This window comes from Gopherus evgoodei, chromosome 2, assembly GCF_007399415.2.
Source record: "Gopherus evgoodei ecotype Sinaloan lineage chromosome 2, rGopEvg1_v1.p, whole genome shotgun sequence".
Classification (NCBI taxonomy): domain Eukaryota; kingdom Metazoa; phylum Chordata; order Testudines; family Testudinidae; genus Gopherus; species Gopherus evgoodei.
The window spans coordinates 111,212,020-111,237,507 of NC_044323.1; the positions used below are offsets into that span (position 1 = coordinate 111,212,020).

At 42.0% G+C, this 25,488-nt stretch overlaps 1 protein-coding gene across 5 annotated transcripts in view; it reads right to left on the bottom strand.

The window, feature by feature from the left end:
• Positions 1–9,073: 9,073 nt before the first annotated feature.
• GALNT1 (polypeptide N-acetylgalactosaminyltransferase 1) overlaps positions 9,074–25,488 on the bottom strand; it is a 210,025-nt gene continuing 193,610 nt past the window's right edge. For all 5 annotated transcript variants that reach the window (XM_030551488.1, XM_030551490.1, XM_030551491.1 and 2 more), the window contains 2 exons: positions 24,600–24,734; positions 9,074–10,717 (listed from right to left, as the gene is read on the bottom strand). In XM_030551488.1, the coding sequence (XP_030407348.1) occupies positions 10,571–10,717; positions 24,600–24,734 (282 nt within the window). In that variant the 3' untranslated portion in view covers positions 9,074–10,570. The remainder of the gene's footprint in view (positions 10,718–24,599; positions 24,735–25,488) is intronic.

A 25,488-nucleotide genomic window follows, 5' to 3' on the forward strand; every position in this document is an offset into this window, starting at 1 on the left:
TTGGAATGGGGGCAGGGAAGGGGTGGGAAAAGGCAAGGCCTCATAGGGGGTGGAGTGGGGGCAGGGCCGAGGGCAGCTGGCAGAGGGGGTGTCAGTAATGCGGCCCTTGGACCAATGTACTAGTCCTCATGTGGCCCCCGTGGTCATTTGAATTTAAGACCCCTGTCTTAACCCTAGCAAGGATCATACACTTAGACTATGACTCGTATTTGCCACAAAGTCGGCATTCTCATACTAAATACATTAAAAAACCTTCAGTTTGGGTGGCTACAGCTGAAGCTTTGAAATTACTGTGCGTCACTACTCTATGGGGTTCTTTGGAGGAAAGTTCCCTTCTAAAGGTATGACTGTAATGGGAGATATCGCTGCATCAACCATAGGCTCCAAACATTTATGAAAATTCTTTTACATTTTAGTTTAAACATTTGATTTAGGCAACAATGTGAACCCAGGTATCTAATAATGCTTCAAAGGGAAAGTATTTTATTTGATTTTCTTACAAGTCACTGACGGAAAACCCTGTCCTGGAAAAGTCCTGTAGGTGGTACTTCTTCCTCTGATTGTTTACTGGGGGAGGGAAAGGGGAGAGAGGGAGAAGTAAACTATCCTTTCTGGAAGGGGGACCACACAACAGGGGAGGGGTACTGAAAGGCTGCCGGCTTGTTCCCCCACACTAGCTAGCACCCAAATATATACTGTAGGAGCAACCTATTTGATCATTCAGGGCTTTACTCAGTAAATCAGGACCATTTTGAAAATGGGAAGGGATGTCTCACTTCTCTGTAACCCCATAATGGTGCAGCTTTGTGGGAATGGAATCCTCAGTTTGCATCACAGACGGCCTGAAGTGCTCCTAAAGCTTTAGTGTGAAGTGGGGAAGGTGGAAAAAGAGGGACTCTTTCCCACCTATCAGAATCTGAGCACCTTTTCCTGGCAAAGCAAGGATTTATGGCTGATAATCAGAGGACACAATTCCCATTTTGATACTGCCTGAAATCAAAGCAACTTTCCCCAGCAGAATGAAGGTCCTTGTGTTGAGAGCCAGACAGGCACAATTCCCAGCAGGCTGCAGCCTGAGGCAGGGCTGCACAGGAGGAACTGGCTTCTCTGCAGGGTGGGGGAGAGGTGGTGAGTATGATGCAGAGCACTGTATGAGTCTGTTAGGAGACAAGCCCCAGCAAATGCTCTCTCAGGGAGAGAAGGCAAAAAGAGAAGAAGTTTAAGCCCTGAAGAGAAAGTTACTCATCTTGCAGTAACAGGTTCTTCGAGATGTGTGTCCCTGTGGGTGCTCCACTGTAGGTGATGGTGCGTCCCAGCGCCGTTGATCGGAGATTTTCGGTAGCAGTGCCTGATCGGGACGCACACACTCAGTTGGTATCTCCCGTCTCGTTGGAATCTTCCTGAGCATGTGCGTCCCGCACCCTCCTCAGTTTCTTCTGTACCGTGGAGAAATCATACTAAATACTCCAAAGTAGAGGGGAAGAGGGCGGGGAGTGGAGCACCCACAAGGACACATCTCGAAGAACCTCAGTTACTGCAAGGTGAGTAACTTTCTCTTCTTCGAGTGCTGTCCCTCCCTGTGGGTGCTCCACTGTAGGTGAATGTGAAGCAGTTGGTGAGATTTTGGAGTTGTGTGAGGAACAAAGATAGAAAGAACCATATGGCCGACTATGGTGTCTGCTGTAGTATCCCATGCGATAGCATAATGTTTGGCAAATATGTGGTCAAATGTCCACATGGCCACCCTGCATACATCTGTAACAAGTACGCTGTGGAGGAAGACAATGGATGTTGACATTGCTCTAGTAAAATGAGTCCTAACACCCTCTGGTGGTTGAATATTCTGGGTCTGATAGCAAGATCTGATGCAGGTGGAGATCCACTTGGAGAGTCTTTGCTTAGAAATAGCATCACCCCTTGATCTCTTGGTAGTAGAAACAAAAGCCTAGGGGATTCACGAAATAGTTTAGCTCTGTCTAGAATGTATGAGCCCGTCAGATATCGAGGGTATGTGATGCAGCTTCCTGTGGAGTCATGTGAGGGTTGGGACGGAATACATGTAAGTGTATTGACTGGTTAAGGTGGAAGGTAGACACCACCTTGGAGAGGAATTTGGGCCAGGTTTGTATGGTAAGCTTGTGTTTAAGAGAAAATGGTGTAGGGAGGATAGGCCATCAGGATGCTTATTTCACCAACCCTTCTTGTTGACATTATGGCAACCAAGAAAGCCACTTTCCTGGACATGCAGAGCAGGGATGAAGTGGCCAGAGGCTCGAAAAGAGGTTTCATAAGAGCGCAGAGAACTAGGTTGAGACTCCAGGAGGCTACTAGTGAATGAATCTCAGTGTAGAGGTTTTGCAGGCCCGTGAGGAAGCATTTCATGGTGGGACATGTGAATAGCTGTCCAGAGTGTCATGGAAGGTGGTAAGGGCTGCAAGACGTACTGTGATAAAACTGAGTGAAAATGTGTCCTGTTTTAGTTTGAAAAGATGGTCTAAGATGTCAGGGAGGGTTGCAGTTTGGGGTATTAAGCATCTGTGGAAGCACCAGATGGAGATGTATTTCCACTTTTGCAGGTAAGTCTTAGGAATGGAGTCCCTTCTACTGTGGAGGAGGACATGTCGTACCTGTTCTGAGCAGGCTAATTCGTGGGATTGAAACCTTGAAAGAACAAGCACCGTCAGATGGAGTTTCCAGAGGTGTCGATGAAGAAGCTGACCATAGTTCTGGGAGAAGAGATTTGGTCTGTCGGGGAGAGTACGGGGAGGATGGATGGACGTGCGTAGCAGGTAAAGATACCATGTCTGCCTGGGTCAAGCTGGGGCAAAAAGTATGACCCGGGGCTTGTCCTCTGTGATGTTGTGAAGAACCCTGTGTATGAGTGGAATCAGTGGAAAAGCGTACATGAAGGAGTTGTTCCAAGGAATGAGGTGTGTTTCCGAGTCCTGTTCTGGAGCAAGTTTTCAGTTTGAGTGGCAAACAGGTCTTTCAATGGAGTGCTCCAGTGGGAGGACAGCTGTTGAGGTACTGATGGATATAATTCCCATTCGTGTTTCTCAGAGAACTGTCTGCTGAGCGTGTCGGCGGTAGTGTTGTGACACGTGGGCAGGCAGGAAGTGGTGACTTTTATGTGATGATGTATGCACCAATTCCATAGTTTAATGGCCGTTGTGCATAGGGAGTGAGATTGTGCTCCTCCCTGCCTGACAGCTCGAAGTTCTAGGAGATTGATGTGTGGACGCGTCTCTAATAGGGACCAGCGGCCCCGTGCCTCGTGGTTGCCTAAGTGCGCTCCGCAATCTATCTGGGAAGCCACCATGGTTAACATGAGTACTGAGGAGTGTGGATGGAAGGGAACGTCCGTGCATAGGTTCTCTGGTTCTGTCTACCAATGCAGGGAGGCCAATATGTTCGGTGGCTGAGTCAGTGTTATGCAGAAAACTATGTCTGCTGGGTTGGATGAATGTATATATAGAAATAGGCATCTTGTAGGGTGAGAGCTGTGAACCAGTCCCCTTGTGCAGTGTGGGTATTATTGTGCCCAATGTGACCATCTTGAATTTTTGCACCTGTACAAGCATGTTCAGTTGACACAGATCCAATGTAGGTCTCCATCCCCTGCCTTTCTTTTGGGAGTAGAATCCTTTTCTCTGATGTTTCATCAGCACATGTTTGACTGCATCTAGGTAGAGAAGATGAGCCACCTCCACGCAGAGAAGGTGCTTGTGAGAGTCCCCCCTAAGAGGGACAGAGAAGGAGAAAGGATAGGCAGGGAAAATAGGAAAGGGATGGAGTAACCTGACTGAGCTATTTCCAGGACCCAACAGTCCTGCGTGATCTGTTGCCAGACATGGTGGAAAGTCTGGAGGCGGTAGCCAAATGGGCAAATAGGCGGTGGAGTCAAGGAGTGGTTGCATGTACCTCCAACCAGCACTTCAAAATTGTTTGTTACTCAATGGTGGGAAGTAGTTGGTTGTGCCTGGGTTTGCCTGCATCTAAGAGGTCTGTTGCGGTTTTTACCAGTGTCATATGGTGTAGACTGGGGTTTGTGATATTGTTCTGCGCTGGGTGTTTGGTAAGGTTGATACCCTTGTCTCCTGGGGAGGGACGGGTAAGTGCCCAATGTGCAGACAGTGGCTCTAGAGTCTTTCATAGTGTGAAAGATTTCATATTGGGATTGTTTGTGGGAAAAGAGGTTATCTTTGTCAAAGGAGAGACTCTCCACTTTGGATTGCAAATCTTTGGGGATATTGGATGCCGAGAGCCAAAAAGACCAGCACATCACCACTGCAGTGGTGCGGGCTGCTGGATCAAACATGTCCAGGGATGCTTATAGTGTCATGCTAGACACCAAATTGACCTTCGACGAGGACTAACTGGAAGTCTGGTCTCTTGTCCTTCTGTATATGGGAGGCAAATCAAAGAGCTTGTTGTAGTTGTCATGGTCATAGCTTGCGAGGGTAGAATAAATTTGCAATTCTAAATTGCAAAGTAGAGGAGTATAAACCTTGCGGTCCAGGAGGTCAAAACGTTTGAGGTCCTTGTCCTGCAGAGTGGGCCAGTAGTGTGGCTGCTTTGTTCTGGGTGTTGCTGCATCAAGCACAATAGAATTGGGTTGTGGGTGGGAAAATAAGAAATCAATGTCCCTTGCAGGCATGTAGTATTTATGTTGAGCTTTCCTGCATGTTGGTGAATGGAGGCGGGGTCTGTGAGAGAGTACCAGCTGGTTCTAGGAGAGCTCTCTCTATGGGTAGTGCTATCTTTGAAGGTGCAGAGGGTTGGAGGATTTTGAGAAGCCTATGTTGTGTCTCCTGGACTTCCTCCACTGGGATGTCCTGAGTTCGTGGAATTTCATAAAGCTGTCCATGTTTTGTGGATGTGGAGGCATAAGGGCGACTTCTGTGCCTGATGGTGAGGCAGGAGCCAGTAAAATAGGGAAGGAGTCATAGCCCACGTCTTCAGGAGTGGGTTCAGGAGCTCTAGATGTTGATAGAGCTGGGGATATAGGCATAGGATGAGCTTGCGGTCTGGTAGAAGGAGCACAAGGAGAAGCAGTGGCAGGAGCTGACCATGGGTACCACTGAGGCCAGGACATTGGGTAGGAAAAAAAATGGGTCCTAGCCACTAGGGAACAAAGTAGGGAAACTGAGGCTGATTCTTATGATGCCCCATGTCTTGGGGTATATATGGCTCCGGGGAGGAGGGACGGGGGAAAGACTCAGGCAGGGAGAATCCTGCCTGCTGCTGTGTGCCATTCTCAGTATCAGTGAAAGTATCCAGGTCACATGGCGAGAGCTGCTGTTCAAACAATGAGTGCTCCCTGTCCCGGAGCAGAGAGTCAGGCCTAGGGGCCACAGAGATATCCTGCTGATGCAGGAATTGTTGCTGCTCCGTAGGCTGGTGTACTGCAGAGCATGAAGTCTGAGCGGCAGCCCGGAGTGATTTTAGTTTCACCTTGGCAGGAGCCAAGAGCTGTTTGAGAGAGCCTCGCAGAGGGTCTGAACCTGCTGGGGGTAGCAGGCAGGCTCAGTGCCAGAGGTGGAACTCATTGTTGGCACTGGGTCCATTGTCGGTGCCGGAGAAACCGGTGCCGAGGAGAGCTTCCTGCTGCGGGAAGTCAGGTCCCTGCTTTAGAGCCCCGTGAAAGTTGCTTGTAAAGGGAAGGGGCGGTCAGAGTTGCCTGCTCTCGGCGCTGAGCACCAAGGTAAAGACTCTGCAGGAGATCAATTACCCTCTTGAGCATCTCTGAGAGGAGACATTAGGGCTTCCTGCCTCTTCACATGAGAGGGTGAAGCCGGGCTCCCTGTCGGTTCTGACCTGGCAGGGGAGCGTGAGGGAGCGGGTTTACTGCCTTGCTCCATAGGTAGCTGCAATGCTTCTTGCCTCTGCTCCAGAGAGGGTGAAGCCATGCTCCCGGTCAGTTCTGCCTTGGCAGGGGAGCATGAGGGAGAGGGTTTGCCATTACCTGTCTCCAGAGGTGGCTGCAGGGATTTCTGCATGAGAAGCAGCTTCAGCGGCAGGTCCCTGTCAGGATAAGCCCTGGTTTTGAGGCTCGTGCAGTGGACATACTTGGCAGGGACATGCGTCTCGCCAAGGCACTTCACACAGCATGAGTGCCCATTGGACATTGGCATAAAGTCCTGACAGGAAGTACATTCCTTGAATCCTGAAGCCCCTGGCATTATTGAACTAGTAATGCCAGGGGAGAGAGTCTCAGTGGGAGACAAACCTGAGGAAAAAAATTTTTTTTTTAAAACTAAGTAATTACTCTAAAGGAAGAGAAACAACTAGGATATTACTAACTAACTATTTCTATGTAATTGTTTCATTCAAAAACCAGGGAAGAGGATCAGCACTGCTCCGAGTCCTGTCTTCGGCCAAGGGCAGTTGAGAAGGAACTGAGGAGGGTGCGGGACATATGTGCTAAGGAAGATTTCAACGAGACGGGAGATACCAACTGAGTGCGTGCATCCTGACCAGGCACTGCTACCGAAAATCTCCGATCAACAGCGCCGGGATGCACCGTCACCTACAGTGGAGCACCTACAGGGACAGCACTCGAAGAAGAACTACTTGTTCATTTAAAAAACTAATTGCTGCCTTGTGAAGGACACTTGCTTTTCTGTTTTGGGGACCTGGAGTCTCTGGGGTTTGCAGGACTTATCTCCGAGTATCATAGGGGGAAGAAAGGAGCTGAGGAGGAGCCCTACCATCTTTTCTCAAGGAGCTGAGGAACCACTTCAGGATCTGGGAGAACAGGGGGAGGCGGGGAAGAGGAGGAGGGAAAGTTTGTCCTTTCAGGTTTTTAAACCCCCCATCCCCTACAGCCCAGGTCCGCTGCGAGACTTAGCTTCCTTCTCATCCTTGTTCTCTCCTGGAAAGCTCAGAAATTCCTAATCAGGTTTTCTGTGCTAGAGTCTCAGTTCCATGGGAAATGGAGGCTCGGGGGTACTCATGTAAGTCTGACTCTGAGCCTTGTAACTATCCAGTGCAAGGGTCGGCTGTTTGGGAAAAGGTGGGGCATAATTCACTCTCTACAGAACTGTTTCACATAGGGAACACCTCCTAGATTTAAGCCAAGTGTTTACAGGACGGCTCTTTCAAGTCTGAGTGGGGCAGTGGACTCTGGCAGGGGAGAATGAGTAGTAAGATAAGTCACAACTGCACAAAAATAAAGGTTTTAAAAACAAAATGGTTGCAAGAAACTGAAGCACCAACTTGTTCCGCTACCAGAAACAGAAGATTTGATGGACTGAGCTGAAGGGTGGAGCTTAAGCCCTGGAGCCTCCAGCAACAACACTGGACTGCCTCCAAATTGCAGTGGTGGGGGACATTAACCCATTAGTAATGAATGAAGCTGTGCAACGGAACGACAAGTCAGATACCATTTTAACTCATTCTCTCCAAAACTGAACTACTCACATTTCCTCCTAATTCAGCTTTTCTCCTTACATTCCTGTTCCATGGATGCTGAATGGGGGCAGCTTGATTCTTTTTCAGCATCAGATCTGAGCGGAGAGGAGCCTGCAACTGAAGGAAGCTTTTTTTGGGGGTGGGGGGGTGGAAGAGAAGATATTTACTGGAAACCAAGTAATGTTGGATAGTAGAGCAGAGCACTCAGTCACACAGCAAGAAAGTCTGTGCTGTGAAGAGAGAAAAATATTCTGCTTGTTTGCAGAGTAAGAAAACTGACCAGGCAAGATAAGACATAATCAACTTACTCTGCAGCAAGGGGAAATTTAGGTTAGATAGTAGGAAAAAACTTTCTAACTATAAGGATAGGATTACTTACGGAAGTTATAGAATTCCTGTCATTGGAGATTTATAACAGGTTGCACAAACATCTTTCAGGGATGGTCTAGGTATACATGGTCCTGCCTCAGCACAGAAGGATGGACTAGATGACCTCTTGAGGTCCTTTTCAACCCTACAATTCTATAACTTCTGTAAATACAGAGATGATGAAAAATCCAATTGAAGGAGGAGACGTGGAAGTTAAGAGACCAATGCAGTGAAGCTGGGGTGGGGGTTAATTCAATGTGGTCACTTGGCTGAAAGAAGCTGAAGATAATGTAATGTTATTCCTGTCAGAGAGAGGAGCACTCAAGACTGTCTTTATGTCTCATCGGGGAGGAAAAGCTTCTGGAGTTTGGGAAGGCATGGGGTGGAGCGAATGAGGCTATTTACATATGAAGTGCTTTGAAAACTGTCTCCATAACTGCTGGATAAAAGTTTATGGAGAACGGTCTGCCTGACTGGATCCAAAAATAAATCTCTCTTATTTGGATACCATGAGCTATTTGAACTGCACATAAAAATGTTATAATTGTCAAATTTTTCGAAGTTTGGGAAATTGTTTCTGGGCTAAATGATTTCAACAGACCAGGACTGCAGGAAAAATAAACACGCCCTAAAGACTATCAGACCAGTAAGAACAAAGGAAGAAGCTGGCAATTGCAGGAGTGGTTGGTTATGTATTAAAAGGATAATATGTAGAACCAGAAGACAATAGTTTCTAAATTAGGAGCTTGAGAAAGGTTTAAAGGTCAGAGAGGATCCAAAGAATTCCTAGAAAGGACAACAACCAAATATAAAAAAGGATTACTTTACCACCCTCATACCCTCTTCATGTGTCAATTTGCCTCAGTGCCCAATTTGCCAATTATCCCACAACCATCTCTAGGCACCTTCTTATTCATTCCTTCATATTGAATACTTACATTGACATAATGCACCAAAGCCATAACCTTCACAATTCAAATCCCTCCTTGCCATTTGAGCAACACCAATAAAAACAATGAAATATTTTTACATATAATAATTTTCTCTCATCATGATGTGCATTATATTTTATGGTGTAACTGCATAATATTGCTCCCTGTTCAGTTTAATCCTGTCTGTAATCAGATCACAAGCTTTTCAAGGCAGAGGCCATGGTCATTTACTGTAAGGTGCATAAGAGAACTCTCGGGAATGGTTGCAAAAAAAGAAAAAAAATAGATTTCTTTGTTTAAAGTACTGTATAAATAGCAGACCTACAGTGTCTGCAACAGTAGACAACAGCTACAACATCTTTTGCTTTAGTCTAAATTTAATTTGATTCACAGAACAATTGGCCAAACAATGACATTTATTGTACAAAATATCCTCTCCATTAAAAAAAACCTCACTGAGTACTCAGCATTTTGTGGCTTATTTTCAAGACTAGGTTAGTCCAGAAAGATTCAGCTTAAATGAAATAAAGCAATTCAATTCAGAAGTGCAAGGTTAGTGTAATCTACACAGTCATACTGCTTTTGGCTATGTTAACTTTAAAAACCATGCCAATTTAACATTTTTTCTTCAGTTTTTATTAGAAAAAAGCAGCAGATCAACATTACAATTCAAGAATCTAATCTAAGTATGCACTTGACAATTAAGCACATCTGAGTATGAAGTGAAAAAATTTTCAGAAAACCTTCAGCTATGCCAATCTCCTGTCACCAAAATAATAAATCATTTTGGAGGCTTTCTGATGAGTGGAAATCAAACAAAGAACAAAATATTTATTGCTGTGAAAACAAATCTGTAGTACAGTAGTATGAGTTTTGGGCACTAAGCATCATCAGTCAAGTTAACTTAAGTTCAAAATGCACTAAAATCCTTTGTTTGGCCATGAAATTCTACAAGCTGGCAACCCAAGTACAACTGAAACGGTAGGTCTGGACAAAAGTTAGACAGTATGTTAAACCTCCAGTTTTCAGACAGTAATAAAGATACATTACAATTCCAACAGCTCACAAACCAAATTAAAAACAAGAAGTGAGCTGACATTCAAAGAGCCAAATTTTTGTTCTTAAGCTCATTTAGTTTGTGCTCAAAATAATTTCAGACCAACCATGAAAAAATCCATGAACTATCACACAACTGAAAACAGAAAGAATTGCTTGACGTGGTTATTCTTCTCACTGAGGTATAAAATCTACATATAAATCTGATATTTTACTATAACAAATTGTACTTTTTGTAGTTCTGATTTCTTTTCCTTTAAACCCTGTTTTACATGTTTCTTGCTGTAAAAATCTTATTTCATGATACTGAATGTGGTCTCTAGTTCTATGTTCCATTTATTTTTGTAACTATATTTAATATACTGGTTACCAGTGCCAACCAGGAAAAAAATTCTTGGAAGTCTCTTCATTACAACAGCACTTTCAGCCGAGGTTACTGATGTGCAAGCAAACTACAACGATATGCAGCTCTCCAGAGAGCGTATTTCAATGATTATGTTTCCATTGTCCAAATGTTCTCTAGAATGATTCTTTGATGAAAGAGACTCTCTTCAATCTTGTAAACATCAGCGTGCGCAGTTTCTCTAGTATGTATATAGTTTCACGTCCTTATACAGGAAGGCTGGTTCACAGCTACTGAAAAGCTAGAAGAGTTAAAGTTCTAATATCTGATGAACCTTGCATCCTGCAGAGCAGAAATCTTTTTTTTTTTTTTTTTTTTTTTTTTTGCGCTACTTAAGGACACAGCCAAAATATTTGCCGAGGTAGCCCAGTCAATCTTTTTCTTTTTTTAAAACCTCTCAGAACATTTCTGGAAGGGTGACGTTGCGAAGTAGCCACTGCTGAGAACGGCTGCCATTGCAGTCTCTAATGCTGGGTACCTGGCTGTCTTCTTCGGTGGCTTTATCCAGGCACTGGTTACTGTTCACATGCAACAGGGTTAATTTCTTTGAAAAAGAAAAATAAACAAATAAGATTTTACAGAAAGAGGCAAGGCAGAAAATATATCAAATCTCATTCTTGTGTTTCTAAAAAGCATTTTGTGCTAAACATAATAGTACAATTCATATAAGATGTATTTAAAGACTACCATTGAAACATTTAATATTCAATAAAATACACTGCATTTAAAGGCAAAAAATTAAGAATCTTGCAACTTACCTCACTAAGAGATACTACTGAGTTAGATGGAATTTTGAGACGTGTATTATGTTACTACCCAGAGGCCCCAACTAAGATCAGGCCCCATTGTGTTAGGCAACACAGTGACATAAGTAGAGAATCCCTGCAGCGAAAACCCTAATCTAAATGGACAAAGATGAAAACAATGGGAGAAACGAATGTTATCCTCACCATTACATACACATGAAATAGAGTTACCTGAAGCTACATATGAAATGAGTGTTAAGGCTGAGCACGTAACCCAAATCTGCTATGTTCCATTCCAGTGCTTAAACCACACCATCCTTCTTCAATTTTATTTACTCTTCCTCTTTAAGCAGTTGCATAACACTCTTTCAGAAAGTAATCTACATGTTCTCTTAAGATTATGTGTAGCTTAATCTTTTTTTATTTCCACAATGATCACTTAGAAAATCTACCAGGAAGTGCATTTCCGATTGCTGTGGGACCAAATATCTCTCTGCTCTCTCACTGTTCCACCACATTGACTTCTGAGATCCCATGCCTTTAATATAATCAACAGGAACAAAGAAACCATTTGGGAAACAAAAAAAAAACAATGGCAGAAATTGAAGCTATAGTTACAGTATTGTCAGGATAAATGGAAGTTATGAAGCAGCTTACCTGTAGCTGTAAGGTATTAATCAAAAGGAAAATGTCCATTTGAAAAGAAACTGGTCACTACTGGTTTTCTATATGAAATGGGACAATTTTCTGCAACTTAGTAGAGACCTTTATCAGACAATAATTAAGGTTACTTACCTGTAACCAACTTTCTTCAAGATGGACTCTGCATATTCACACTTTCATGAAGTGCACTGACTGGTACACCGAAAGTGTAGTCTTCTACTAGCAGAACCTAATCAAAAGCTCATGCACCTCTTTGCCCTTGCCCTGAGTCTCTGAGAATGTTCTGAGGGCATGGCTATAAAAGGAGGTGCAGTAGTGGTTATCACCTTGGTTCCCTCCACTGCTAATGCCAAGCCACTAGATGATAGGACTCCACAAAAGGGGGAAAGAAGGGCAGGGCGTGTGAACAAGCAGAGTCCATATTGAAGAACCTTCGTTATAACTAACTTCAGGTGTTCACTGCATAGTCCTAATCTTGGAATAGTTTAGTCAGTAGTACACATATTAAACCAGATGGTGGGTAAGAAGTTCAAAGTAAACGAGGACTGAAGAGCTGATCTACCAAACTATGCCTCTGATGTGGTTGCACTATCTAACAAATAATGGTTTGTAAGCATATATAGAACTTCACATGGCCGCTCTTCACATTTCTATTACCAGAACATGTTTCAAACATGCTGCTGAGGCCACTATCGCTCTAGCAGTGTGTGCTCTCAGATGAGCTGGGGGAGATTGTGATGCTGTTTTATAACTTTCTATTACTGTATTCACTGCCTAACCCATTAGATAATGTTTGTGCGGAAACAGGATTCCTTTTATAGTTACCAGTATATGAGAAAATTCGCACGAAGAGCTAAAATCCTTAGTCCAATCCAGATAAAACAATAAAATCCTTTATGCATCCAAAAAATGTTGCTCCGTTTACCCTTATTTGAATGAGATCTGGGGGAAAAAAACACTGGTAGAGTAAGGAACTAATTGACAAACTCCTAAATGATTTTTGGTATGAAACTTGGATGTGAATAAAGAATTACCTTGCTCTTATAAAAGCTTGTAAATGGAGGGTCAGTTAGTAAGGCATGAAATTCACTAATCCTCCTGGCTAACAGTATTGCTATAATAAAAGCAGCTTAAATTGATAGATGAAATAGGGAACAAGATAAGGGCTTGAAGGTTGGAGACATAAGCCATGATAGTATTGCAACAGGATATCTTACCGGGGGGATAAAAGTTTGGTAACCCTTTAGAAACTTATATGAGAATACTGATTTACCATCTACTTGTATACGAATAAGTGCTATTGCAGCTAAAACGTACCCTTAGCAGCAATGCAACAGATAAACCCTTATGCTTTAAAGGTAACAAGTATTCTCGTATAGATTAAATAGAGGTTGACACAGTATCCATATCTCAATCAGATACCTACAGCTTGATCTTTGCATTAAATGTTAGCCACTACCGAGACTGTACACTAAAGAAAGACAATTCCTCATACAAAATCCAGTAAAGCTTAACTGCATTTTCTGCTATTGGCTGACAAGATGATGGGGCGTTCCATATTGATTTAACTGGTTGCCATAAACCCTCCAAAAAGGGCAGAGAAGCCTGGTATGCAGAAGTATTTCCAAGTATATCAAATATGGGGTGTGACGTTTCCTCCAACAAAACCGAAGGTAATTTTAATGTAAAAACCATTCTTCTGACTAACTGGAATTGAATGGCATCCTCCAGTGGTGAAGAAACTGAGGCTACTCTGTTTTTGTCTGGAGAAGATTTGCCCATAGGATCCTGATCATGATGCAAAATATTTGTCTGTGGAGGAATTTCAAATTTCTCTTCCTCATCATATAAAACATCTTGCATTAAGAGTAGGGGCTGTGCCTCCTGTTACTGGATCTGTTAGCATAGGATATGAATGTCTCGAATCCAAATGTCTAGGAGACTGGTTATTTGTGATCTATATAACTCGAATCTATGTCATGAACCCATAAAAACGTCCCTAGTTCGATGCTGGAAAAGAGGCATAACCTTAGAGAGAGGTTGGTATGGAAGGCCCAGAGCTAATCAATACAACCAAGGAATCCAGAAAGACATTCTTTTCTTGCCAATTTGGCATGATGTCACTCAGTCAGAGATGTACCTGTAATCCAGGGAGGCACTTTCTAGTGCTGTCAATCTGGTCATTCTGCTATGTCATCAGAGTTATCCATGCCTGTAATAATCCATGTCCAATGGAGTTCTCCGAGATTGTGGTTCTGGATCCAGCTCTTCCTCTGAATGAGGATCTGAGCCCAGATCCAACAACAAAACAATTGGGGATACAACCGAGATCAATATTTGTAACATTCACATAAGAGAGATCACTCTCCCAGGAGAGCCAGAAGGTGTCCACAGTGAGGAAGAGGCAACATCATCAAGGGATCGCTGATCTAAGTCTAAAGATATTTTCGGCAGGAACTTGCGATGCGTTAGCAGCATGACCTTATCCTTAAAATAAAATGAATAAAAACATAAAAAAGACTGAGGGGAGAGTATACCATTAGAGCCCCTCTCTCGCCGCAACTCTTTGAGCAGAAGCAATGGTTACTAGAAATGCAGTTTTCATGGACAGGTGTAGAAAGTAGTAGGTGGCCATGGGTTTAAAGGAAGGTCTCTTAAGACATGAGTACAAAGTTGGCCCCATGCTGGTGTGGGGCATCTGATTTGTGGGAAGAGGTTATCAAGTCCCTTGAAGAACCACCTTCTTGTAGTATGAACGAAAAACAGAAAAATCCTTTACCATATTATGGAAGGCCGTGACAGCTGTGAGGCACCTTTATGGAGCTTAGACATAAGCCTGATCTTTTTAGCTCTAGGATGTAATCTAGTACCAATGAATGCAGAGAGGAGGCAGGCGAAATGCGTTTCAAGTCACAAATGTTTACATCTCTTCCACTTTTGGTTGTATGTGTCACGAGTAGCTTGTTTCCGGCTATGCAGCAGTGCTGTCTTTATGTCCTCAGAACAGGTTGTTTCTAACCATGCAAACCATCTATCAGCCATGCTGTGAGCCGGAGAACCCAGAGATTGAGGTGAACTTGACCTGAGAGAGGAAAGGAGGAACAGGCTTAACTGTGACTGGCTGACATACAGTCAGCAGAGTGAAATAAGGAAATCACGTTAATCTTGGCCACATCAGAACTACAAGAATAACCTTGGCTTTTTCTTTCTTTATCTTGCACAGCACTCTGATATTACAGGAATTGGTTAAAATGTGTACAAGAGTCCTTGGTTCCAACGGAGGAGAAAGACATCTCCCAGGGAGTGCTGACTCCCAGACTGCGTCTCTGGAGCACAACTGGGAAAAAACTTCTTGTTCTTGGCTGTGTTGAACAGGTCTATCTGTAGGATGCCCCAAAGCTGAAATATGTAGTGGAGTATAGTGGGATATATCTCCTATTTGTGATCTTGGGAGAAGCGTCTGCTGAAGGCATCTGCTGTGGTATTTTGTATGTCCAGAAGGTAAGCTGCTGACATGTTGATCGGGGTCATATACAACCATTCCAAAGTCTCTCTGCTTTGCTGCAGAGGGAAGTTCATCTCGCCCCCCTTGACATTTTACGTAAAACATACAAGACATGTTGTCCATCATGATCTTTATGTTTGCCCCTAATCAGCGGGAGGAAGTAATTACAGGCATTTCTGACAGCTCTGAGTTCCAGCAAGTTTATGTGTAGTGTGGACTCAAGAGGAGGAGACAATCTGCCTTGAATAGGGTGGGTGCCCAGGTGGGCTCCCCACCCCAACAGGGATCCATCTGTTATTACTGATTTTGGGGGTGGTTGAGTGAAGGGGACCCTTGTGCAAATGTCATGAGGGTTCTTCCACCAGTTGAGGCACTTTTTGACTACTGAGGGCATTGAAAGTACTTTGTTTAAGATGTGTTTGCTTGGTGAATAAACAGTTCTGAGCCACCCTTGAAAGCAACACCTATGACATCTTGTGTGATTTATTACTAAGGTACCCACCACCATGTGTCTCAGTAGTTGGAAACAATTTCTGGACAATGTTTGAGGGCTGACTTGGACTGTAGAGATTAAATTGACTAGGGTAATGAACCTGTATGAAGGAAGGAATGCTTTGGCTGTTGCTGAATCAAGATAGGTGCCAATAAACTCCAAATGTACCAGATTTAAGGTGAACTTTCAGACATTTAATTGTAGTCCCAGTCAGAGGATTAGGTCCGTGGTCTCCTGAGTGGCAATCAAGCCTTTTTGAAGGACCGTCCTTTGAGCAGGCAATTATCTAATTATGGGAAAAACAGGATTCCTTGTTTGCAAAAGATGTGCCTCTACCACAGGAAGGATTTTGGAGAACACTCTGGGCACAGATGAAAGACCAAATGGAAGCACCAGGTATTGGAAGTGCTCTTGACTCAAGAATCATAGGAACTTTCAATTGGAGAGGTGGTTTACTATATGGAAGTAAGTGTCCTGAAGGTCAAGGGCTGAGAACCAGTCCCGTTGGTCCAGAAATGGAATTACTGCTGCAAGAGTTACCATTTTGAACCACTGAACCTTTACAAATCTGTTGAAGGATCTTCGATCTACAATGGGTCTCCAGCTACCATTCTTTTTTGATACCAGGAAGTACCTGGAGTAAAACCCCACTTGTCCGTAGTGATATGTTCCAAGTTCTGATGGAAATGATCAAGGTATTCACTGAAGCATGGAAAATGTGTGGATTGTTACAGCAGATAAGAATGTGGGTGGTAACTCAGACCCTTAACTAACCCATTAAAATAGTTGTTTGGAGGTTAACGGTTGTGAAGTTGATGCCTGCTATGTAGCTGATCTCTCTTTCTCAAATCGTTGTCTCTTGCACCGGGTTTCGTAATCCCTCTGGGAGGCAGGAAACTGCATAGGCAGAGATCTCTGTGCCATCTGGGACTTACTGAACCTTCTTTTTTGTGCAGGGGTGTACTTTCCCAGAGAGCGCAAGGCAGCTCTAGAATCTTTTAAGGTATGCAGGGATTCATCAGTTTTCTTAGCAAACATCTTTGATCCCTCAAATGGAAGGTCCTTGACTACAGTTTGAAAACCCAAGAGCTGAAGTCAGGAAGCCCTCCTCGTGACCACTGCTGTGGAGATGGAATGAGTAGCTGTGTCAGTGGCATCCAAAGAGGCCTTCAGAGAGGTCCTTGCAAGTAGTTGGCCCTCTGCAATGATTGCCTGGAATTGCTACCTCTGGCACGCTGGAAGATGCTCAATGAAGGAATTCAGTTTTGAGTAACTAGTATGCTATACTTTACCATGAGGGCTTGGGTAACTGGTGATCCTAAACTGTAAGGCAGCTTAAAATCTTTCTTGTATGGTGTCGACTTAGCCTGGTGCTCTCTGCCACATTCATTCACAGCATCAACTATAAGAGTTTGGGGATAGATGTGAAAATAAAAAGTCTGAGTCCTTGGAGGGAAAGCAGTATTTTTGCCCACCCTCATACAAGCAGGTGGTATTGTGGATGGGGGATGCCATATTATCTTTGCTGGATCCAACAAAGCCTTGTTAATGGGTAACATGATGTGGACAGATGAAGAGGTATGCAGGATAACAGGTAACTTATGCTGTGACTCCTTAACCTCCTCCAATGGAATTTGCAAGGAGGCTGCTATCTTTTTAATAAGGCCCTGAAATTGTTTTTCATCATCAGACAAGGACGGTGGAGGAAGCATGACAGGGGAGCATGGAGAGATGTTGGTTGTAGGAGTTATCTTTGCCCAGTCTCGCTTTCTGTTCCTCAAAGGTCTGATCTTGTGTATCAGGAACCCAGAAAGAGAAGGTGGTGGGGACTGCCTTCTCCTTTCCTAGCAAGAAGCACTAGAGACCTTTGAGAATTGCTGGTGGACTATCCACAGTTACATTAGATTAAAAATAAAAGTATATTAAGGAATATAAATTCTAAAACTACCATGAATATATGGGGGAGGGGGAATTAGAGAGTCACTTCCTTTATGAATAGCTTATTCTGTAATCATCCGCTACAGGGTTTCTTGAATGTTCCTCAGAAGCATCTGGTATTCGTCACTCAGGAGTAGGACACTGAACTGCACAGATCACTTATTTGGTAATGGAAATTCTCATGTTCATATGATCACAACACACCAAAATGTATAGTGTATTTGCCATGAACTTTAAAGAAAAACTATTTTACAAATATTTTACAGGCTTTTTTTTTTAAAGTGATAAATGCAACATAAGAATTAATAGTATAAAAATACAGACCTCATGAATGAAGAAAATCATTTAACATTTTCATATAATGAAAAGTAATTTTAAACAAAGGTGTTTTGTGGCTCGGCTTAAAGAGTTTGTCAGCTTGAACACAATATCTCATACGCAAGCTATTGATGGCTCAGGGCGAAATATGTTTTTGATTAAGCTGCAACAAAAATATGAAAGCAACCATTTAAAATTTTAGAAAGATCTCTGAAATTCAGCTAGTTTTAGATTACACAAAGGCTTTATGACAAAAAAAAACAACAACAACTCTTTCCACATCAGCTTGGGCCTTTTGCCAGTGACCAATCAAGTCTTGCATTGCCTGGCAAGGACAGGTTATTAATATCTTAATAATTACAAAAAACATCTTTAAAGTTGTGGCAGTTCTCTCAAAATGTGTAAAAAATGTGATGAGTATGGTGAATAAAACAACATATCTATGTTATCTTGCCAAGTAAACTAAAGGATGTTTTAATACTGATATGTACAGTATTAAAATGCAAAATATAATTTAAAAATTGGTATTACATTACAATGTATAAATCACATAGGGGATGGTGACATCCATCTCCTCTAATTTTCCACGCGATTCCACAATTTATCATAGGCCCATGACCACCCATACTTACTGCCCACTATACCATCTCCTCTAGGACTACTTTCAGTATTCCAAGCAGCTTCTAACACACCATTTTGAAAAGGGAAAAAAAATTCTTGTGAGATTTCTTTCCTATTTCCCCAAAACGATACTTGACCTGAGCCTAGGAGAGGAAATATTCAGTCCTAAGACTGTGATAAGTTTAATGTTCAATTCTTCATGACACAGTAAGGGATGAAACAAGAGCTTTAAGTAATTGAAAAGCTGAAATCTCCATTTTCAAAATATGTATAAGCTTAAGAGATATTTTGTATAAAATAATAAAAGTACAATGATATTCAATGTTATTGTGCGTATATATATATTGAAGACAACGCAAGATTCAAATTTTGAAAAGCTAGCAGTACATGCCCATTGAGGTGGCTGGAATAAGGTACAATGACAAAAGCACCACTTTGGTGGATATGCTTTATATGTTGTGTCACTGTCAAAATCCGTCTTGGATTTAAGTAAGCACTGTTAATAATCAGCACTTCATAATGAAAAATGGTAATTATTGATAGCATAGAGATGAAGACAGACACCATTTTTTATACTATTTGAACAAATTCCAACTAAGTAAATACTAGACATGTTTTCAACCCCTATTACATGAAGAAACAAATTTAATATGAGTAGGCTGCTATATATAAAAAGGATTTAACTAGAGCTAGTTGGAAATACACCAATGAAACAGTTTAGTTGGAAAATGCTGATTGTTGCAAAAGAAAGTTGGGTTTGACAAACTTTTGCCGAATCACAGGTAAGGTTCCTGCTTGTTTCCCTGCTAACTTGTCTGGTGGACTGCTGAAGAGCCCCACCACGTGGACTACTCTGGTGTCAAGGAACCCAGGCTTCCAGGATCCACAACTCCAAGGCAGCCCTGCCATGAAGTCAGGAAATCCTGAACACCTTGGGAGAACTGGCTGTAGCCAGGGCTCTCAGACTCTAGGTTCCTGGCTCTATAGTACGGAAACCTGGGCTTCCAGGGTCCCTGGTTCTAGGGGAGCCTCACCATGTGGTCTGCCTTGGCACACGGCTCCTCATGCTGCTCTACTTCAGAACAGGCAATCCTGAGAGTAACTGGCATGGGAGTCTGGAAGACATGGGGTCCCCTGCCCTTAAGCAGTCCACCTGGCAGATCTGTTCTGGAGCCGCAGATTCTGGGAGCTCTGACAGCTGCTGTTTGAAATTTACAATCTTGTCAGTTTCATTTGGTTTGTTCCAATTCGGACAGAAATCTAATTTTGAAATATCGAAACTTCTCATGAACCAGATTACCTGAGTTTTGGCCATCTCTAGATATAACAAGGTCCTTAGCACTTGCCTAGACCGGGCCAAGGTGCTTGGGATGAAGAAAGAAACACGTCTGGTACATGGATTGTGTTTTTGGTGGGTTTCCTCTATTTTCTTGAAGTCTGTAGAAGAGTGAGGTAGGCCATATGCAGAGAAAGAAGTAGAGCAGCAAGGCTCTTACTGGTGGTTAATCCAATCAATCACCCAACAGAATACCATCCAAAAGCACCACCCAGTCACCAGCACTGGATCCAGGTGGAGGGTTAATGAAAATGGGTCTATCTGCACTGGGGAGCCAGAGACTGAGAAAGATGATTGCCTGCCTATACCGGACAGGAGATATTCTGGGAGTTAGGTATATGGAGGAGTGAGAGAGACACAAACTGTATGGGAAAACAAGTTTGCCCCATCTTAGGGTGAAGTTTGTGTCACTCTGAGGCCTGATCTACAATACAAAATTTAACTGTGGCTGAATGTGTCTGTCAGTAATCATGTCAGTTTTGTGTCAACTAAGTGTTTATTGCAGTTGATTGACACAGTACTAACACATAGTACTTTCCCACACTTACATGTAATGAAACTTAAGTCCACTATTGCATCAGAGAATTGCACTGTTGCAATAGGCACTTATGACTGGACTGGTGGAGCTTGCAACAGTACACTAGGTACACATGTAATTTTCTTTCAGATGCACACAATTCTCAATGCTCATATAAAATACTCCCTGTAAAAAGTTGCAAATCCTGCGGATTGTTGCACCTACCACAAACGCCCAGCACAGTTCCCTTTAAAAGGCTGAGTTACTTGCATCCATTTACATTTCTGATTTGTGCCACTGCTAGTTTTAATGGTTCAGAGTCATGAGATCCTCACACATGCAGCAAAAATCAGGGAGAGTCAGTTACTGCTACCAGATTATACTGGGGCCTAGAATATATTAAAATGAAAAATACCACCTTCAGGTAGTGAGCTGAAGCAGATCAATATTAAAGAAAAAAGCTTTAGTTAAAATCTGGTTTGGTTTTAATTCTTCTGGTTCTGTAACACTATTTATGGTTGCATTTTTCCTTAGAGTGATCTGAGCCCTTCTATATACCCCATAGGTTTCCTTTTGCCCTCTTTCCCCCTCATGTACTGCAATGGAGCCACCGGGGGTTGGGTCATTCCTCAAAGAGAATGAGAGGATAAAGGTCAGGAAACAGGTGCTGCTGGTACCTCACAGAGATGTAAATGGCCTTATTAAGAGGTATAGAGTGGGTAGTCTAGCAGGTTATCCATTAAATGCCTCCAGGAAAATACTCAAACCATTCTACCACTTCAGGGGCCACAGGAAAGGTGAGTTTATCAATGAATCCCTTTACATCCTAGAAAATCTCCTCTCCCTAGCCTAAACGTGCTTCAGGGAGTGCCTTTGTCCATGTGAGTGAGCTTCTCTCATGTCTATGCAAAAAGAGAGGCTGTTTTTTGTCTGCTGAAGCCACATGAACTGTTTCAACTGCTGTCTTCATTGAAATAGTGAAGGTTTCTCAAAGTGAGAGCAAAAAACATTTCATGGCCTCACAGGTACTATGAGGCACAACTGAGGTGTTTTTCTTCTCTTGGCCTTATTTTGTTATTTCATGTTTTCCTCATAAAATGCTGCCCAGATGCAACCATGAAGGGCACCTTCCTATGTGCTCCACAGAGGGAGGCAGGAATCAAAGTGGAGAAATGGAAGAGGGACATCTAGAATGTGCAAACCAATCAAGTGATGCAGTGATAAAAACAAAAAAAAGAGGAGGCACCTAAGGTCTGTGCTGTTGTGACAATCACAGAATAGGCTTTTAACAGAACAAAATAAACCACAAGGTCCTTTCTGGGACATCTAATGTCCCAGACCAGATGCTTCTTATACAATGCAAGTATAAGGAAAAACAGTACAAAACAACTCAGCTGTTTGGGAAAGAAGTCCTTACTACAGGCTCTCTGACTTGTCTTTGACTTCTTGGCCAGATAAAAGCTTCCCTGGAAAGATCTGAGAGTTATACACCACATGCTAATTAACAAAGGTCACCGTGCCAGGCAAATCCATCTGACACGTTTCACTCCATAGTCTTTATAAAAATATGCTTATAATAGGAATATGACATAACTGAGATATACTTTATGCAAGACGGCTCATGTGAGATCATTGGAAAGGTTATGATTTACTGAATGTGATTATCTAATTTGTATGCCTGTATCATTTCTGTATGATATCACCCTCAAGCAGCCCTTTAGGTACAACAATGGAAAAGCCAGACAAGGCTAATGGGCCATTAGCAGAGACAATGGACTGTAAAAGGGATTGGTCTTCCTGTGGGCACTGGAGACAGCCTAGGAGCAATGGCTGCCATAGCCATGCAGAGACATGGGTCTGAGTCACCTGGTACCGGATACCCCTCTTCCCCTTTTGGAATGCCAGTGGTTTTCCACTAGAAGACAAAGGGTTCCTACCTTACACAAGGGCTATATAAGGCAGGGGAGTAATATCATCGAGGTTCTCCTCTGCTTCCCCACCCAAAGAGACACTGAAAAAACACCTGGAAGCAAAAACTGAACTGAGGGGAGAAGGGTTGAAAAGACTCAGTCTCTGAGGAACTATTGTGTGATAACATTACTAACCAACACTTTTTAAGCAGGAAATATAGCTATGCTAGAAAAGAATGAACAGTTTTAAAGATAAGTTATTGCCAACTCTTCTTGCTCTATTTAACACCTTTGTTTTGTAGCACTGAAAAGAAATTTAAGAGTTTCAATTAATTTTTTTAATCCCAAAACCGTAATCTAGTTCTATTGGTTGAATCTTTAGCAATTTATATTAAGGAATGATTCCAGATCTAGGCTTCTGGCTGAATTTTATGTCCTACACACTCAATCTCAAGTTTCCAGAAATATATTTGCGATAGACATTGTAATGAAACACAATTCAGAGAGTAAGTCATGGGTTCCCCAAGGATGCCAGTCGGGCACCCTAGGTATATCCTCTGCTTTATGGGGAAAATGTGATAGATATTGCTACCTCAGGCAGTATCTTTGGGGGAAACATATAGTATTAAATTTATGTATCACTGTGGGTCAAGGACTGTTAAGTATGATCGTGTTTTCCTTCATTGGGGAGGGTTACCACATCTCCTTCAGGAACTAAAAACAATGGAGCTGATCATGGTGAATCACACTGTAAATACTTCCAGAGAGGTACCACTCTGTGGGGAAGGTCACATATACTTGCTGAAACAGGGTTCCAGAGACTAGGAAGACAAAGAGCGAGCTTCTGATATAAAAGGATGAGCCTGAACTGACACAATGCCTTCTTTCTGATCCAGCAAATGTACAGGATCTTATGTCCAAAGGGCCACCACTTTTGCAGCTAATATAAGTGCAAATAATCTTATTATTGATGTCTACCCATCCTTTTTCAAATTGTACTAAACATCAACGACATCTTGCAGCACTGAGAGGTTTTATTGTTCAAAAGAAACAGATCTCCGTTACATGCTCACTAAGAATGGAATCTGCACAATCGCTTCATGAACCTTTAAATGTGTCTAAATAGTTCAAAATTGTTCCTTCTACTTGCATGTGCATTTCCTGTCAGTTGTCTACATTTAATTCCATCTGCCTGTATTACTGAATTGTCTAGATTTGACTGACCTATATTTTGTCAACCAGAAATTTTGCCACCTCATTCTTCAATATATAGATCAATAATAAACATGATCAGTATTGGCAGAGACCCTTTGAGCAATCATAACATTAATCTTTCTTCTTAGAGATAACTCATTTATTCCTATTTATCATCAGCCCTTTAGCCTCTCAGCTATAACTACTAAGTTACCTCAATATCTCATGAGGCATCTTTATCAATGGCTTTTTGAAAGTCCAAATAGGGTATCTACTGGTCCTCCTTTATCCACTTTATCCTCCTCAAAGAATATTAGTAAGTTGCTGGGTCAAGATTTTCCTTAATAGGAATTATCTAACTGTCATCAGTAAAGAAGCTGATCTTAAAAGTTTTCAAATTAAGAGGTTTTTGTCTGTATTCACTGCTCCACTGGTCAGAAAATGCGGCATTAAAAAAAAAAATTACATAATACGACTCCTATCCTAACATTTAACTGCAACATGATTTTAGAAGCTGATATTTGCAAACTATTGAAGTTAGAGATTACTGATTTATATTACATGAAAGCTTTCAAATGGTGTAAGTAATTAGTTTCTAGCTCTATCATTTCAATATATGATTTAAAAAATAGCTTTGACATTCAAATGAGAAGACAGATATGACAGCAATGATATTTGAAAGTCCTATATCTCAACATGCCAGGGTTAGAAATGAAAGATTTACACTATTCAAAATTCAGTAATCCCACTTTAATAATAATAATAAAAATATTTGTTTTTAACATTGGCAGAGGCAAGATATCACAAAACCTTTAATGTTGGTTTTATTTTTATTGGTCCAGAACTAAAAACAGAAAATTCCAGCCCTTGGGCCAGTGTAATTTTCCCTCTCTGGTCTTGCCAACACCTTTCATCAGAGGATCTTGAAGCAGTTTCCAAACATGAAGACTCAGTACTGTGAAAGTTATAATTGTTTTTGAGGAAGATAAACAGAAGCATAGTGACTTGCCCGAGTTAACAGAGAATTGATGACACCTAGAAATACAATCCTGACTCACAGTGCCCTGTTCTGACCAACATATAATAGCCCTTAGTAACAGCAATATACTGTTTCTCATAAGTTATGTAAAAACGTATACAAGAAATTAAGTGAAAGCCTTATTTCAGCATCACAAAAAGACTTACCATTGGATCATATTCCCAAAGTTGATTGCCTTTTAGGTGGTGGCACTTGAGCATTGTGACTGGGCCGTTAAGTTTGGAAACATCCAAGCATAAATCATCTGTTCGAATTTCTTTGTTGGCAGTGTATGAGAAAACCTTTGTAGAAAAATAACAGTGTTCATCTACTGGGTTCCACAGAGAAAAGAGCAGGTGCATATACCACTTCACTTATACTAAACTTAAAAATGTCTTCAATTTTTTTTTTTTTTTTTTTAGGAGACAAGTATAAACACCATGTCAATAATAGGACAGTTTTTCAGATAAAAAACTTCCCAAATAGTAAAATAGGATGAGCTCCCTAGAAATGGGGAATTTTGGCAGGGTGGCAACCAGCAAAGCAGAGCTTCAAATAAAATAATAAAATTATAGAAAGAAATAGATACAAAATATAGCCCTGAGTGGAGAATCATAGAAGTAAACATGAAAACTATAAACTCAATAGCATTTTTCTATCTGAATTTGAAAGAGTGACAAATCAACTAGAGAGAATCTGTGGGAAGGCACTTCAAGGGATCCTACAGGACGTCTACTGTATAGATTACCCCTGGGGGAATTCTGTGCCAAAAAATTAAAAATTCTGCACACAATATTTGAAAATTATCTGCACAATATTTTAAAATTCTGCATATTTTATTTGTCCAAAAAACACAATACAATGCCTGTTAACAAGTATGTGAACAATAATAGAGAAAACAGCATAAAAGATTTCCCCAGAAATACAGAGTTAAAGAAATCCTGATGCCAACTCAGTTCAAGTTGGAGGGTGCTGGAGGGGGCTGTGTGGGGCCCCAGAGCCCAGCCCCCTTGAACTCCCATCCCCCCAGAGCCCAGCCACAGGGAACCCCGCAGG